At 37.2% G+C, this 18,065-nt stretch overlaps 1 protein-coding gene and 1 long non-coding RNA gene across 2 annotated transcripts in view; both read left to right on the forward strand.

The window, feature by feature from the left end:
* Nucleotides 1-15,315, forward strand: part of LOC149803192 (uncharacterized) — a 33,267-nt gene extending 17,952 nt beyond the window's left edge. The window contains exon 4 of the mRNA XM_089952812.1: nucleotides 8,449-15,315. Coding sequence (XP_089808938.1) covers nucleotides 8,449-8,622 — 174 coding nt within the window. The 3' untranslated portion in view covers nucleotides 8,623-15,315. The remainder of the gene's footprint in view (nucleotides 1-8,448) is intronic.
* LOC149803185 (uncharacterized) overlaps nucleotides 1-18,065 on the forward strand; it is a 495,629-nt gene that overhangs the window by 337,190 nt on the left and 140,374 nt on the right. The window lies entirely within an intron of this gene.

The raw sequence follows: 18,065 nt of genomic DNA on the forward strand, positions 1-18,065 counted from the left end.
ATCACAAGTCCATTCTCGATTAATCCGTTAAATGCTTCAAATACCACCCTGTGAACAAGATAAATTTTTCCCCCGGCACTAAACATCAAATACCCCTGATTACTTACGGTACCAACTGGGTTTTTTAGTCTGCGGTTTCTAACAATGCCGTCGCGAGATGCCTCGTAATTGACGAGCAAGGGGTGAGGTCTGAACTCTTGGTCCATTTGTATAATAATACTATTTGTCTAATTTATTATTTGGTTTAATTATGAATCTTTCAACGTAGTCTTGGGGGGTTTTGATGACGAAATCGGCGGTGGGGTCAATGACGGCGTTTTTAATTCGCTTGTCATAATAGCGTTTTAGTTCCCTGTATCGCTTTCCGCCACAATTAATACATAACTGTGATTTTCCTCTTACACCGACGTGGCAAACCAAGCACGGGAGGGGGCCAAGAGAACCATTACGAACGCTTTGTAAATGGTACCCGCAGAATTCACCTCTACATGATTTATTGCACGGGGTTGTCGACCCAATCATCAACCATTTGCAGTGATTCATTATACTATATTCTTTCATTTAAATACTTGTTTTAATTATATGGATGAGTTCGAGAGATTGGCAGCAATTAAGCCCCGGAAAAATATTAAGTTCAATCTCGATAGAGTCCTCAAGGACACACCAAAAGCGTTAATAAACGATAGAACCCTGTTGAATAAAATACGCGATTGTATCAATGAATTCAAGCGTGATGGTGCATCTCATAGTTGGTCAACATTTCGAATTGATGGTGTTGTTGATGCTACCATGAACGACAACCGCGCAGCAATGATAATATCACAACTTGACGGTAAAAGGTATTTCTTCAGAGTAAAATTCATTGTCCGGGTGGAATCAGGTGATTGGATCATACGTGATAAATTTGAACCAGTTCTCAGCGACATGAAAACAGTCATTGTCAGCCGCGACTCCAAGCCGGGGTTGTTAACCGGAATTGACAGACCATACTATGAACGAGCGTATCCTGAAACAGCAGTTGTTTATGGAATATACCCGCTAAATAAGAAACCTGATATCCGAAAACTGAAACCGATGAAACAGTCAACGGGGATAAATTGTGTAGCAGAACGAATAATAGAGCATTTTACAAATGCATGTCGAGGAAACAAATTGACTGATTTACGACGTAGCAAAATCAACCAGTGGGAACTAACCGTAAAAGAGCGTGGAGCAACCATCAGCGACATAGCGAGATTAGAAACGTCGTTGAGATTTCCAATAACCGTTACAACGATAACCGGTGAAGTATTATACGAATCGAAGTATAAATCGAAGGGAGCCCCAATCAAAATTATTGATCATAACGAACACGCATGGACGCCCGCGATCACAATATTTCCACGGGATAGAACAGTAAAGTATATACCCGAAGAATTCCTGGGAGAACAATTCTCCAAGGATGGTTTTCTCGCGGAGAGGAAACTATTTGATGCTATTGCCTACTTGTGTAAAAACGACCCTGTATCAGTGTGGTTACTTCGCAGCGCTGAAAACGATGCGGATACCTTTGATCAGTTTGTAAGACCAAACGGCGAATTATATCGCACTGAAGCATTTCACAACAGGATGAAAAAAACCGCCATGGAATTTGAAGAGCATGATGAACAACTGCTAACAAATTGTTTTACGATTCCATCGGTTGTAGCTCATGTTGCAGCAAGAAAAAATGCGTGGAGACCAACGCGCAAGGAATTTCTGCCGGATGTACAATCCAGTTGTTTGGAATACTATCACGGTGGACTATGGAACACTGAATACAACCACGACGCTATGATCTCGGTTGATATGGTTGCCTGTTATGCAGCGAGTTTTCTCGGGTATGGATCCGCCGCTGAGTATTTCAAACGATTTGGACACCCCAGACATGAAATGACTCGTGTTGCTATTAATGGACCACTGCCTGATTTTGATTTAACCGGATTCGCTCGCATAGTATCATTTGAATTCGCAGCAGGACTTCATCGCTGTTGTTATATTTGGATCGGTAGACACATGGCTGAAAAGAAGTGGTTGCCAATAGCGCTGCTACGGTATATGATTGATTGTAGCATGCTAGTTTCGTTGATTGTCAGTGACGCGATTATATCATACCGGGCACAGACTGAAGTCTGGTTACCAGAACTGGAGCGTCTAGATAGCATAATTGACGAGTCCAGAAAAAACATTGATGCCGACGAGGAATATATCATTGAATGGTCCAGGGGGATATTCAACCAACGAAACCACGAGGCAAAAGATCTCGGTAGAAGAATAATTGGTAAGTTTACACAAGGTGGAAAAAACTGCGATTACAAACGATATTGCTCACGGCTGATTATAGATGACGCAGAATATGATTTCGTAATCAAGGACGCAGTGGCAAAAAATAGATACGTGAACTGCGAAACAGCTTTCTTGTCCAATGGAACAAAGTTGGGTACAGTTGTTACCTACAGCGATGGAGACAGCCCGGCATACCCGCATTTGAGGGCGTCTATGCTGGGTTATGCCACTATCAATTTATTCTCGATGATAAATAGATTTCCCGATACCGCGGTTAGAGTAGCCGTTGATTCATTTTATATAGACGTAAAGTACAAGAAAAACGTAGCCGAGTTTACTAGTCCGGACGAGAGTTGGGGTACATGGAGAATTAAAAATGAAATACGACGCGATTATTCCCCGTCAGCAGATGTCACCGTTGAGAACGACTACTTACGCGGTGATAAATTATCAGAATGGTCTAATGCACCACCGTGTTCTGATCCAATTTGTAGACACAAGACGGTTTATTTAAGCGGCTGTGGCGGGTCAGGAAAGACGACTCGGGCAATTGAATTATTTCGAACGCGGGCAAGTATAATCGTGCTTACACCGACCCATAGACTAGCGCGAGAGATAAAACAACGAAATGTTGACGCCGTTACTTATCACAGCTTTTTTCGATACAGCGGTGGTGAGTGGACTCCTGATCGAATGGGTGAAAAATTTATTCCTGGGGTTATCATTTGGGATGAGATATGTACTGTTTCGTTATATACTTTACGAATGTTTCTTGATTGGTTGCTGCTCGCGAATACAGCGGTGATCATGTGTGGCGACCATGGTCAACCACCACCATTTGTCGGCGAGGGTCCACATGATTGGTTAAAGGGGTTTGTGGACTATTACGAAGAAACCGATACTGATTACCGAGCACTTGATGAACAACTGCGCGAGGTTAAAAAATTAATCAGATTACAGCCGGATAGAATTCAATGTGAAATAATTCGCGAGGTGATTCCGGAAACGCCGTTAAATGAATTCTGGGAAACATGGAGACCAAACGATTTAATTGTAGCGAGTAGAAAGATAGTCAGGGACACACTTCAGCGGAAGTTGTTTACGTTGCATAAGGAAAAGTTTCCAACGCGTCCAGTGCCGTTATGTTATAGACCCGCGGATACACGGCGGCAAAACATTGAAGTTGAAATTCCAGGCCCGACAGCGTCGGGGACAAAAAAACAAATTCTCGTGCTGAATGATATCGTGCTCGTTGATATCGGCGTCGTCGAGGACGCGCTACGTGCTGATAAATCCCCGTGGACGCTAGGATACGCAACGACAATACATTCCTCGCAGGGACTAACCATCACGGACACAATTGTTTGGATGGTTGATAATCGCATCGAATGGTCGAATCTAGTCTATCTTGCAGTGTCCCGAGTACGAAGGATAAATCAGCTTCGAAGAATTGTTGTTGACGAAGTCAGTGACGAAGCCGGCGACAAAGTCACCATCGATGCAAGCGTCATTGATAGAAAACTCTCGGGTTACCGCCAACAGGATAAAAAAAAACAGCGGCGTTTTGATATTGATGCCGAATTAATAATTGCGTTACGACAACAACAGAATAATCACTGCGCGAGTTGCAGTTGTATAATGAGTTGGCGTTATTCGGATAAAGACACTCGCCAATTTACCGTGGATAGGATCGATAACAGTCTCGGTCATGTCAAAAACAATGTGAGGTTGACATGTCTTGAGTGTAATAGACGCAACGGCGCTAGTTAAGACCACGCGGGGGTAATTGAGTATCGTCAGGTATCACTTGTAGTTGCTCGCGTGTAAATCCGCGCTGTGGGGCAGTTGAATCCAGTCTATAGATCGGTGGTCTACCAGTTGATCGTGTTATCGTTGATATGTTATGCGTGGTAACACTCCAAATAGGATCAGTAGCCCTTTTTTTACCGCCTTCAAGCTCTCCTGGTTCATATAGATATCTAACAGTGACATCGCCGAGAATCGGCTTGGAAACGCTATCTATTTTTGATCTTCCGGGTATATACTCGTATTTAATCGCGTCGCTGGGCTTCATGTTGATTGCTCGGGTAATCTCGTTATTTAACGCTGCAATTACGCCTGGCAACCTTTTGACCCATTCACGAGATCGTTTTTCTTGGATGAATTCCTTCGCGTATTGATATCCAAATAACCGTTCAGCGAGAGTCCGATTGAATCGTTCAACAATTGCCTGATCACGATGTAGCGCAGTATGACCTCGTCGTACCGCGACGCTATAATGTTTCAGCGTTGATAAAACAGCGCCGCGAAATTCACTACCAGGATCAACTTGTAATAGATTTGGCCAGCGCAGAGGACCTCTTCGATAAATTCTTTCAAACGCAGCGGCTACTTCAGTTGCTGACTTTGTTTTTAACGGTTCCGCTTGTTTATATCGACTCGCAACATCAACTACGGTTAGCGCGTATTTGTAACCGTTGTCATGCGGCAGAAATAGTATATCAGCCTGATGAACTTCATTGGGTACGCTGACATCAAAGCGCGAGAAGTTGATTTGTTTAGGCGGTGGTAGATAGATTTGCCATATAGCCTGTTTGGATAACCAATTAGCCGCAGTGGCCTTTGTTACCTTTGCAGCGCTTGCAAGCTTACCAATTGCGGCCTTCCCCTTCCAGTATCCTCTCGGAGAATAATAGATGGATTCCATGTTGTTATTATAAACGCTAGCGTATTCAATTACCAGCGCGAGAAGCCCCGCTTCCAATCATTAATTTACCTTTCATAGCCGATTTTACCAACCATGAGGCCAATTTTTCTTTGACGGATTTATCAGGAATAGCATTTAACGCGTGAATTAATTTTACGTCCGCGATATGACGCTGTTGCAGATCGCTACTTTTGTAAGCAACATCATGAGCATGACACGCCTTATCGATAGCATTTATTGGGTACTCACCGGGTTTGGGCTGATTTTGATCATTGAGTCTGATATCTAATCGTGTTCCGGGGCCACAGTAGCTATATCCTGGGAGGTGTTTTTCTCCTGGATACTTTGCCCACGGGGTTCCGGGGAGTTTTGATAACCTGGCTGCGATGTCACCTCCTCGCTTTTTTTTAAAACATCCCCGGGTTTAATAGAAATAAATCTAAATTTCTTTGTACCGCATTGTACACACTTGCCAGTAAGGGCCGATCTGTTATTTCTTGTTGTAGCGGTTGTCATATCATTTGTGCCAGTACGTACTCTACACTTCACACAATATAGATCCATAATTTATATATAGAGATATGAATATAATTGATTTTTCGGCGACTAAAACAAGAGAACCAGTTAAGCATGTTGCAGCGTTACCAAACTCGATCCGGATGATTATCATCGGACCATCTGGATCCGGCAAGACGCAATTGTTACTCAATTTAATAATGAGATGGATGAAGTGGGATAAGTTGTATTTGGTTGCTCCTAGCGTAGATGATCAACGATGCTACAAGGTGTTAAAAGATTTCAACGAGAATGCATCAGCGATCGCTAAAAAAAATGTCATCGAGTTTATTACAGATATCAATGATGCACCAGGTATTGATGATATTGATGGCAACGTTAACAATCTAGTCGTGTACGATGATGTTATGTTAGACAATCAAAAAAACCCAGCTAGGATATTTTCCAGAGGCAGGCATAAAAACACTGACGTGATATATGTCACTCAACGATACACTCAGATTCCAAAAGTAATCAGAGACAACTGTAATATTCTTGCTGTATTCAACGGCGTTGATACACACACGCTACGAAATATTTGGCAGACATGGTGCGGCGGTGACATGGACTTTAATGGTTTTAAAAACTTTTTTAGTCATGCTCAGTCGACCCCACATGGATTCGTAACGATAAATTTACATGATCCTCGGACACGATATCGTATCGGACTTGACCAAATATTCGGTTAGTTGTAAATAATTTTCATTGTAAGCAGCAGAGGGGGCGATGACATCGACGCGGTCGTCGATGTGCTTACCGGACGCTGACGACGCTGGGGATCGGCGCGCAGAAGGTGTTAATTAAACTAAATGACGATTGGACGATCCCCCAACGACGTCGTCGTTTTTTTTTTTACCAGGCGCCGACGACACCGGATCCGCTGAGTGCAGAAGGTAATAATTAAGCAAAATAACGATTGGACAAAATGTCCGAATCGCCCCCTCTGCTGCTACTTGTGTGTTCATTAGTACTTTTAAGACCAGACTATTGTAACTCAATTCTGTCTGGTTCATCTCAATATCTACTCCAGAAACTTCAAGAAGTTCAAAACACAGCTGCTCGGATCATACTTAGAGTACCACAATCAGAGCACACCTCCCCACTGCTCTGTACCCTACACTGGCTATCCATTCGATCCAGAATCAAACACAAAATTTGTTCTCTGTGCTACGTTTCACTGTCGGACTCTAGTCCAACATACCTATCTGACCTCACCCATGTGTACACACCAGCAAGATACTTACATTCCTCTTACGATAATCGTATACTCATTGTTCCAAGTATGAAAAAGTCATATGGACAGCGTTCTTTTGTATACCAGGGCCCAGCAACGTGGAATGAATTGCCCACTGAACTTAGACACAAAGACACAGTGACCACATTCAAGAGAGCTCTCAAAACTCACTTATTTTGACTGCAAGAACAAACTTAAAGACCTAATAATGTTCCCTACCTTAAATATACTCAGCATGTTTTTTTATGTTTTCTAATTTCATGGTGTTTGTTTTTGTAATCATATCATTATGTTTTTTTAATTATCTTATAGGTGTTATCTAATGTTGTAAAGCGCTTAGAGCTTCTAAAGATTAGGCGCTATACAAAGTCCTCATTATTATTATTATTATTATTACTAGCAGCTGCCTCACTTGGTGCTCAGCATAAAGAGGTTAGTGTTAGGACTGGTCAGCCTGGTGTCAAGATAATGTGACTGGGTGGGACATCATGCTACATGTCTGCAGCATGATGCTCCAGTGCCAGATATCATTATAAACTGCCACACTGCAGACATCATAGTGATAAGACTGATTGTTTTTTAAAGCTACATTAAAAATCTAAGTCACACACACTGTTTCAGTCGCTATTCACACATCACCCATTTTTAAGCAATGCTGCCATTAATGTTATACTTAAATTGAAAAAAAGAAACTGTAGCGATTTTAACACAGGTGTATCTAGACAATTTCTGATGATTCAAATTGCTTGTGGCAATATTTCTTGAGTTTTTAACCCAGTCTTGCTCAAAATTTCCTTTTTTTTAGCTTTCCTGGTCATAGAAGAAGAGAGCTTATTGGATGATCTGTCGTCTTTTGGTTAACACAAGTTTGTTATTGCTACTTCTCATAAAAATCATGGACGATTGCCATGAAATATCACACACATTCATCATTTAGCTTAGTTCCTTGTTAAGTCAAAATGGTGCTATTCAGAAATCGAGTGGGGATGCCATAGTAACAATCTTGAAAATGGCTCCTAAATGAATTGTCACTTTTCACTAAAAGATTTCTGATTATGTATAGTTGGTCATAATGACAATGGTCCTGATTTTATTTCCAATATGGCCACCACAGCAGCCTTCTTGAAAAAAATGTTATCACTGTTTCCTCTGAATGGATGTTAAATTGGTTATATGAGAATTAGACTTTCACCACACAAAAAAATTCTTATGATGTCTAGTTGGTAGTAAATGAAAATTGTGTCATTCAGACCTTTATTATACCTGCCACAGCAGACATCTTGAAAATCTTACGGCTACTCTTCCTGTTGGAATGGTTGTATCAGTCAGAGGTTTTGTGTGAAAAACTTCTTATGAAAATGGCACTAATCCAACTTATAACACAACTGCCACAATAGCCATCTTGAAAATCCTGTTATCATTACGTCTCCAAAACAGAAAGTCATATTAACATCGGGCTTCTATCAGAAGACTTCTTAAGATAAGTTGTTGGTCCTAGATGAAAATAGTCCAATCTGGCTTACAGTGTGTCCACCATAGCAGCTAATTTTAAAGTACACATGGTTTTTAGATGTGCTAAATAGTGGTAGCTCAGGACCAATTCTTGCAGTTGAATCTAATGGATTTTTTATTAAAAAATTTATTTCAGGATATAGACTTGCCACACAAGGCATCCTTCATGATGGGAGTTCTAGTGCTGTGTGGTTTGCGGCAGGATGTCATTGAGACTTACACCAAAATCATGGGTTATTTCAGTGCCGTGGCTGAAGACTTTGTTATATTCCTCTTTTCATTTTTAATGTCCAATATCATTGTGTCATAGGATGCATTTAGTTCATGCCAGAAATATGTACTCTCTTATATGTCAAGCACAGATCCATATCTAACCCTGTACCAGCAGATCAGGGTCTATGTTGTTCTACTGATTAGTCCCAACAAACTGCATAGACCCAACTATGCATTTTGTGATGACAGATCTGGGTCTGTGTTGTTTGTAGCTGGATCCAACTTGTGAGCAAGTATACATTTGTTACAATATAATGTTGATACCCTCAGTAATCTGTCAATCTGTCTGTTAGTAACCCAACTTTTTCTAAACCACTGGATGGAAATTTACCAAGCTTAGTTGTTGTTGTATTGTTGTGGTGGGGTTTAACGCCATTTTTCAGCACACGATAGGCTATGCATGGCGGCCAGTATTAATGGTGGAGGAAGAACCCAGAAAAACCCTGGGAAGAACCACCGACCAACGAGAAGCTACTGGCATGCTTTCTCACATACCCACATTGGCCGAATCCTAGACTCGAACCCACACAGACAGAGGTGAGATGGCAGTGATCTGTAACGGAGAGCGCTTTAGGCCACTTGGGGCCCCCACCAAACTTAGTACATTAGTTACTCATGTGGTAACCATGACCAAGAGGGAATAATTTATTAGCCAGCAGCCTTGAGAGGGATTGAGAGATTAAATACAAAAATTTAAGTTAGTGCCATTTTCAAATATGTTATTTTATCAGTCATTACTTCAGCAGCCATAACTGGAAAAAAAATATAATGTATGGCTGAGCCTGTATTAAGCAGCCAGTTTTGGGTTTATTTAACTATGCTTATAAAAGTTGGTTGCCTTATAAAGTTTTTTTTTCTACAGTAATTAGTGTGTAAGGGACCTAGATAGAATAACTGTTTGAGACAGCTGATTGCTGGATAGAGGCATCCATTAAGACACAAGAGTTGATGGAGGTATGATGGAAAGTATAGGTATAAATTCTTTTTTCTTCATTTTCAAATTAGGCAATGAATAATTTAAAAAGTATGGATTTTTGTGATGAAATATTTAAGCTGTACTGATTTTCAGGTTATGAAGAATTTTTCATAAGTTCATGTATCCATGAGGTTATTATAACAATTTCATTAAAATGTACCTAAACTCCTAACAAAAAGCTTCCCCCCCACCCATAAAAACTAGATATTTTTATCATTGTCTGTCATCATTACCTTTAACAACAAAAACAATGGCACATTTATTTGAAATAGCATTTCATTGACATTGCAAATTTTATTACTCCATTTATTTCAGCAAGTTATACTTTTGATATAATCTTTTAAGTCACATAATTTCATTATGTATTTGAGCAGTGACAGATAGAGTTATGGCTGTATTCTGTCATTATTCTGTATTTGTATTTTGTTTTATTAGTTTTTCTTCATGGTTGTATGTTCTGTGTTAATGTAATTTGGACTTGACCTTGTCCAAAATCAAGTTTATTGTGTTCCTGACCACAAACTTTCAATTTGGTAAACAAATAATACATAGCTAATATTTTCTCTTTGGTGTTTCAGTTAAATATTAGGATCATTATCAATAGAAGTGAGCATTTTTATTCATTGTCTGGGTCTAGGACATTGGTATCCCCCATAAAAAATACCAAGCCTACCTGATGTGCCCACCACATCCTTATTATAATTTTAGTAGCAGATTTTTTCTTGTAAACAACTTGAAATGTTTTAGAATGGAAAATTCCATTAAGTTGCAGTATTTCCAGAAAATGCTAAACGTGACCAAGCTCAAGTAAAGGGTTTTATAATCATGTTTACCTGAGAAATTACTCATTCCTGTGATATTGTTGTGTTCAGTATTTGAGTTGTGTAAACGTATTCAAATTATTATTTACTATAAATACAAAATGCTCTTCAATAATATTGCTGAACAGAAACATTAATTTGGAATTAAAGTGAATTCAGATAATGATATTTTGGATTATATTATTCTGATTAATTGGAAGACTTTAGTACATCATTACACTTGAGGCTACTGATACATTAGTACATTCAAGACCACGGGCACATCAGTGCCTTCTGCACTGGATGTTATTTTGAACACCACTGGAATTCTAACTTTATCATTAGAACTTGTGATAGAACTTTTAGACTCTTTTGGGATTTAATTTGCAATACTATAAGTTCTTTTTTAATTTTTGCTTTGTATTTTAGGGAAATAAATTATTTTTTGATTTTTACAAAGCTTGTTGGTTTTCACTCTTTTCTTTTACTTAATTTCAGTCCATTGATTGATCTCTTTTTGTTTTTAAAGTGCTTTGGTAATGTGATAGTACTTTTTCAGTAAAACTTGAATTTTTGTATGTTTGTAGATGTATATACTAGAACTGCAATCTCTTATAGCATTCACTTGTTTATATTTCCTTATGTATGTGTTATTCTTGCGAAGAAGAATGGTTACCACAAATATTAATTGTTTATTCAAACTAAATAATAATTGTATGTCCTACTTTGTTAGTAGTAGGGGATATATAGTGTTACCCTTGTCTGTCTGACCACCACACTTTCACTAGGTTTTGCAGTTTAGGTAAGTTTTCAGGCACTGTGGTGAAGCATCTGTGTTATACAAGCACATTTCTAAATGAAACATATAATATGGATAGAGGGGCATTATTATATAAAAATGTGTGATCACGGGTAATTAGATCTTAATTTCGATGTCAGTGCAGTATTGGTTGTATTTATTTTTATGCTTGTGTACATTTCCTTTCGAGATTTTGATTATACAATGAACAATTCATTTTGATTGAGAGCAGCATGGTAGAAACACGACATCATGATTACTGTGGCATACATATCTGTCTGTCCATCAATATAGCCATTCATTCTCTTGGTTAACCTCACTTTTCAAGTTTTTTACTTTCCTTTTCAGTGCCATTTTATCAATCCCATTGAAAATATAACATACAGAATTATTGCCAGCTTCTTGTTAGACATTTCAGTTCACACATGTGTCTCATTTTATCCCAATCACAAATTGAACATGGATGATAAAAAACATTTACATTGTCTATTTGTTTTTTATTACCATAAGAGTCTTTCTTGCATCGTCTTTTGGCTAATAGCACCTTTGTGCATTAGAAAATTATGAAAATATATCCACAAGGTTTTACAACATTTCTCTTTACATATCTTTTAAAGGTGATTTTGCATCAGTGCCTTATTTTAGAGTATGACAATGCCAGGCAATCAAGAACTGTTGCTGCCTCATCGCACCAACTCCAAGAGGACTTCAGAATGTCTAAAGACATAAAAATCCCTTTGAGATAGAATAAAGTTTCTGGTTCTGAATTTTTTAATTTTTTTAACAACAATACAATTTTAACTCTGTGAACAACTGAAACCCCTCTATCTCAATCTGAATATCAGTAGAGATTTTACGTCCCAGATATAAATTTCAGACTAAATGTAACTATATAAAGCTGGAATTTAATAAGGGTATGTGGCCAGAGAATGGTCTTTCAGTAAAACCCAAAATGATTCAAGAAACGTCATCACCATGGATATCAATTTAAAAATTGAATTTGCAGAGCTAAAAAATTAGATAACCCAGTTCCTGGGGTCGATCCAAATCTAGACTGAGCAGCATTCTGCATTCTTATTGTGTTTCTGTTCATGCCTGTAAGAAAAAGATGTTATCTAATTTGCCTGAAAGAAACCTTGAATGTGCTGATGAAATACTTCAGTATCATCTTCAAGTTGTTTGAAGACATTGGTAAATTATTTTTATCCAGCCTGCTCCTTGGGTTCCATTTATACATCCTTAGGAAGATCATCTTAATTGTATCAGAAAGCTTTGATATTGTATACATAACAATGCACATAGCCTGTGAATAGTACTGTTTCTGTTCTCTTTATTTCTTTGGTGAGATATAATTACTGCCTTTTTGTTTTTGTTTTGGGTTTAACACCACTTTTTCAGCACATGATAGACTATATGGCGGCTAGTATATAGAGTGGAGGAAGAACCTGGAAATATCCGGGGAAAAACCAATGACCTATAGGAAGCTACTGGCTCGCTTTCTCGCATACACACACTGGCCAAGCCTGAGACTCTAACCCATGTAGATACAGGTGAGATGCGGGTGATTTATAAAGGCTAGCGCTTTGGACCATTTGGCCATCTGGTACCCCCACTGCTTTTTTGTCCTTCATGAATAACAATGAGCTACCACTATCTCTTACTTGCAGAGTATTGCATCACTAAATAAATAAATTGAGCAGTAGCTTTGTGATTGCTTGACATTTATGCTAGGTAGGAGGATTAGGGAATTATAAAAGTGTTCAATATAATTTGTTTTCACCCGTTAGGAACAGAGGTACTTAGATTTTAATTTAATCCATTTAGTTCAAATAGTTGGCTGCCACTGATTCTGTTGACATATGGAGTGATTGTTTTTTGTAATTGTTACACATTCATTGCATTGTGACATGTACACATTACAAAACTAGCAGTTTTTAGTCTTTTGGATTGATACAAAAGGAGACCATTGGCTTTCTAGCTTGTACAGTATTTGTTTTCCGCTTTAATCAGACATCAACTTGGTTAGATTTTTGCAGCATTCAGACATGTATTCCAGGGCCTCCAAAGACTCATTCCAACAGATCATGATGAAATATGCAGACTGTACATCAAAATGAAGACAGACAGACAGTCAGACATCACAAGAGCAAAGTTGTATGCCCCCAAAAATTAAGAATTCAGGAGCTCAACATGCAGAACTTGTGAATCGTATTAGCTATGATCTCTTCAGCCAAATGTGAAAATGGTTCATTCTCATGAATAATATTAAAACTACACAGAGAAACAGTTTAAAGCAGGATATGCCACAGATATAAACAAAATGTTAAAAATGGACCTAAAAAATGAAAAAAAATCCAAAAAGCTTGAAGGAAACCTAAATTTTAAAAAAAATAATCTAACAACTTTTTAAAAAATGGTTTATGGCACTACCGCGACCTCACAAAAAATGCATTGTTTATACATGGTTTATCATTAGGCTTGCTTAGCAGTCAAGAAAACGCATACATTTCTTAGCACTTACAGGTAAATTTTTAAAAATTATTTATTAATTTTCACATTACTTTCATTTTGTGTAAAAACTATTAAATCAAATCATACTTGATCATATTTTTTATAAACGTTATGCTCACCATGGAGATAATATTGTAATTGGTTTGTGTCTTGGACCACAAAAAACATTCAAAGACCTTGTATATAAAAAAACTCATGTAAAAACTGAATTTCACTTCTAACCCATTGAACATCAACACTGATGGTCCAGTCGGTAAGAACAGTGATTCAGCATTGGATACTAGTTGAAATGGGGAACTAAAGAGAAAAACTGCCTTAAGTGAAAAGAAATCAAAATTTTAATAAAAAAAAGTGATGTGTGAAAACACTAAAGAATAAATTATTCTGGTACTGAGTTTTCATTGTTATTAAGAGAATAAACCAAATCAAAATTTTAGTAGAGAAGGTCATACAATTTTATTTCTTAAGTACACCATTTGAGAGGCAAATGCACACAGAATATTAGTCAATTTAAAGCATTTTCTGCTTTTTAAAAATTTAAACTACCAGTTTCAATATTGTCAGAATAACAGTTTTAAAATATGGCCAATTTGGGCAAGTATTATTTATATCCAGGGCAAGTTCCTTATGATCTTATGGGATGGATGGAAAATGATGTTACTTCTACAGTAAGTGAGATAATGTAATCACAGTGGTTTTCTGTCAGCCTAAAGTCATTAGTTTATTGTTGACGTTTATGATGTTGTGTGTTTTTCTTGCTTCTGTCAGTGGATATTTATCAGACTTTGTAATAGAGAATTCCTAACAATATTTTATAATCCTATCCAAGAGGTTAAATATCTAAGGTCACTGGGACCACATCACAATGGTAAAAAAATTTATTTAATTCTAATATGAAGATATTTTATCATCATTATGTTTGTGAGTTGCAGTGTATAAATAGTAACATTACTGGTCATAAATATGTATTTTGCATACCTTAATATGAAATATATTTTTCCAAAATATCATTGCTTGATTTGTTTAATTTTTAGGCTTGTCAGCATTTTGTTATTTATATAAATTTATATATACATTTGTTAGTGAAACTGCCATGCCTTTGCTTCTATGATGGAAAAATCAAATTGTAATTGTCTCTTATTGTGTTGTCTTTGCATTTTTTGGTTTTAAAGTGTTATGGAAAGTTCCACTATGCATGCATATATATATATATATATATATATATATATATATATATATATATATATATATATATATATATAGGGGCCATCCATTTAGTATGTATGCAAAAAAATATGTGTATACATATGCGTTTGATTGGTACCCACCCACCCCACTAAATTTCCTGTTGTACATGGCCGTTCATCGTCAAGATGTACACTCTGCTGCATGATCTACTTCTTTGTGGACAAATGTTGTTTTGAAAGATGTATAAAGGGGTACTATAGTAATGGACTATTCTTCTAGAAACCAGAAAAGTACAGTGAGCAGTCTGGATGATTGTTTAAATCAAGAGCTTCCATTTGCTTTGAAACACCAATTCATTTACATTGTTGGGGACCTGCTGGCATCAGTCATATTATGCACTGACATTGTTGTGGACCTGCTGGCATCAGTCATATTATAAATTGATCAGTGAAATCACCAAGTTTTGATTTATTTTTTATATCCTTGATGCTTTTCATATGTAAAATCGGTAATTGTGGGTAGTGGTTTACAAATAAACGGGAAGGTGTGCAAATACTATAGGTTGTTTGTTGTTGGCTAAGATGCATAGATTTTACTCATAATAGCTATAATGTAATTTGTCTTATTAGGTGTCTATGTAATACTTGGTCTTACTTCCTCCTCCTCTATGCACACTTATTCCAACTTATAACACCCCCACCCTGATATGTATGTACTAAATGGACAGCCCCAAATATGTATACACATACATACACACACACATCACCAAAGTCACTTTAAGTAGCAGGAAGCCATGGTAGACCATCAGATTCACAATCTAAGAGTCATGGATTCAATACCTGCCTCAGTCAGACTTGCCTCAGCATGACCTTGGAAATGGCATTTAACTCCATCTTATCAGCACAATATATCCAATAATGTGCTTTAAAAAAACAATGAAAGGTAAACAACATCAGTCAGCAATGTAGGAAAGCTGAAATCAAAATGTGCTCATATAGTCGAACCTGTAAATAACAGCCACCTATGGGAAGCAGACAGGACTGGCCTCTGTACACAGGTTCACCTTTAAAAATCTTTTTTTTAAACACAAATAACCTTGCAGTGTATATGATTATATTTGTTATTATTATTGTTATCAATTGTATGTGCATTATTCAACAAATTCATAAAATACATGTGCATGTTGATTTATCTCAAATTTGTGTTCTACACAGGATGCCACTTTTATCCATCCTATAAATGAAATCATCACAGACACTTAAAATAATCACTGATCTTAGTCTATTTTGTGTACCTTGACAATTTTAATGTTTTAAATAATGACCCCAATCCAAAATGACATATGTCCTTAATTTGATTTGTCTGGCATCAACACTGAAGTTACTGTTTAGATGTTTCATGTGGATTACTTCACATTTCAGTTAAAAAGTCACTGTGACCAGTTGTTTTATGGTCGAGTAATCTGTGCTACCCCAGTGTTTTATTTGTGTTTAGCTCTGTTTCTCTAGTTTACGGTTTTTGTTTAGGTCATATTCTTAAATACTATTTCTTGTAGAATCAGTTACTGAGAATGTGTCATACTTCATCTTCAGTAAAAACTATGTTACTGTGCCTTATATTTCAGTCAATTGATTTGGGTTCACTTTTACATTTAGTTCATTTTGTCCGACTCTGATACCTCTACTGCCACATGATATGTGATTGTGTCATGATGCAACTTGTGATAGAGATGTATAATGAGCATTACACCCAAGTCAAAACTACATCACTGTGACCTTTATTTTCCACCAGACAGTTGTGTTGACTTTTGCATTAAACTTAAGTTTCCCATATACTGTTGCCTATCAAGTTATATAACTCCGCAGATCCACTATTAGATATGATGAGAAGCCTTTAAGTGGAAAGCACATGTTGACATAATAATCCATGCAGGAGAAGCTGTAACAAGATTTTTAAGATGATTGCCATGCTGGATATCAGATAAGCACAAATTTCATTTTGCACCACCTACATTAGAAGTCTTTTCAAAAGGTGAGCTATAGAACAGTTTTCGCAGTGGAGCCTTATTTTCAACCTAGAGTTTGTTTTGTGAAAATGTCATGTGCCATAACAGGCAATTGTAACCATGCCAGCTAAACAGGTTTGAGGAATATTTCATGTTTCTAGTTCCATCCAGTTGCTTAGATAAATTAAACACCATTTGACTTTTTTTTCTTCTCTTCTTCTTAATGAAATGGATTGGCATGTCAGTAAAAAGACACAACCTGGTAGAACAATTTTTTCTTCCCAGCTTTCCCTCATTATTTGGTAATAACCCATATTTTACCTGTCCGTAGTGAGTATATTCTGCATCTGAGAAATAATGCAATACTCATTAAAAGGATAACTTATGCTGAGGTAGAAAAGAAAATATTGCTGGTTGTTGCCTATAAAATAACTCCAACCCATGTTAAGTCCCTAAATAGAACTCTCCCTCTTTCGAGACACGCTGCTAAATTTCATTTCCACAAAACAGCCTCCTAAATGGTGTATTATAACATTTCAACTTAATTTTCTTAAATATCTTTTTTACCAGAGTACTTGAAAAAGAAAAAGTGGGTTTGTAATTTTTTTTTTCTTTCAAAAAGCAGCATCTAGGTATCCAAGATCCTACATGTCTGTTGCAGAATTAGTTGTCTTGCCTAGCACATCATCCTGTAGCAATAATAATAATAATAATAATAGCAAAGACTTTATCAGGGGGTGGGGGGGAATTAAAATGCAAACAAATATACCTAGATGACCTGTATAATGTACATGTATAATACAAGTTAATAATGATGTTTATGCACACACAAGGAAATACTTGTACGAAATGAAAATGGAAAACAGGAGGTGGGTTGTGCAACTTGTAATAAGGACCGCATATTTTTTATTTTTCAATGATCTCATCCATCTACTACACCTATTGCGGAAGGAAGAGGTACATGGAGTTTATTTAATATGAGGAATAATGTTACAAACAAAAGCACCAGAATCTCTAAAGCTATTTTTGAATGGCTTCCTTTCTGGCTTGGGTACTTAGAAATTGTGAAAATTAAATGATCTTAGATTTGTGGTACCAGTCGATTCTCTTTCTTGGACAATGGTGTTCAGGTAAATGAGGACAGATTTTGTAGACACCTGATGCATCATTCTGTTGACTTGCTATACCACTGAAAATGAAT

This window comes from Sinohyriopsis cumingii, chromosome 3, assembly GCF_028554795.1.
Source record: "Sinohyriopsis cumingii isolate HCF-2022 chromosome 3, ASM2855479v2, whole genome shotgun sequence".
Taxonomy (NCBI): Eukaryota; Metazoa; Mollusca; class Bivalvia; order Unionida; family Unionidae; genus Sinohyriopsis; species Sinohyriopsis cumingii.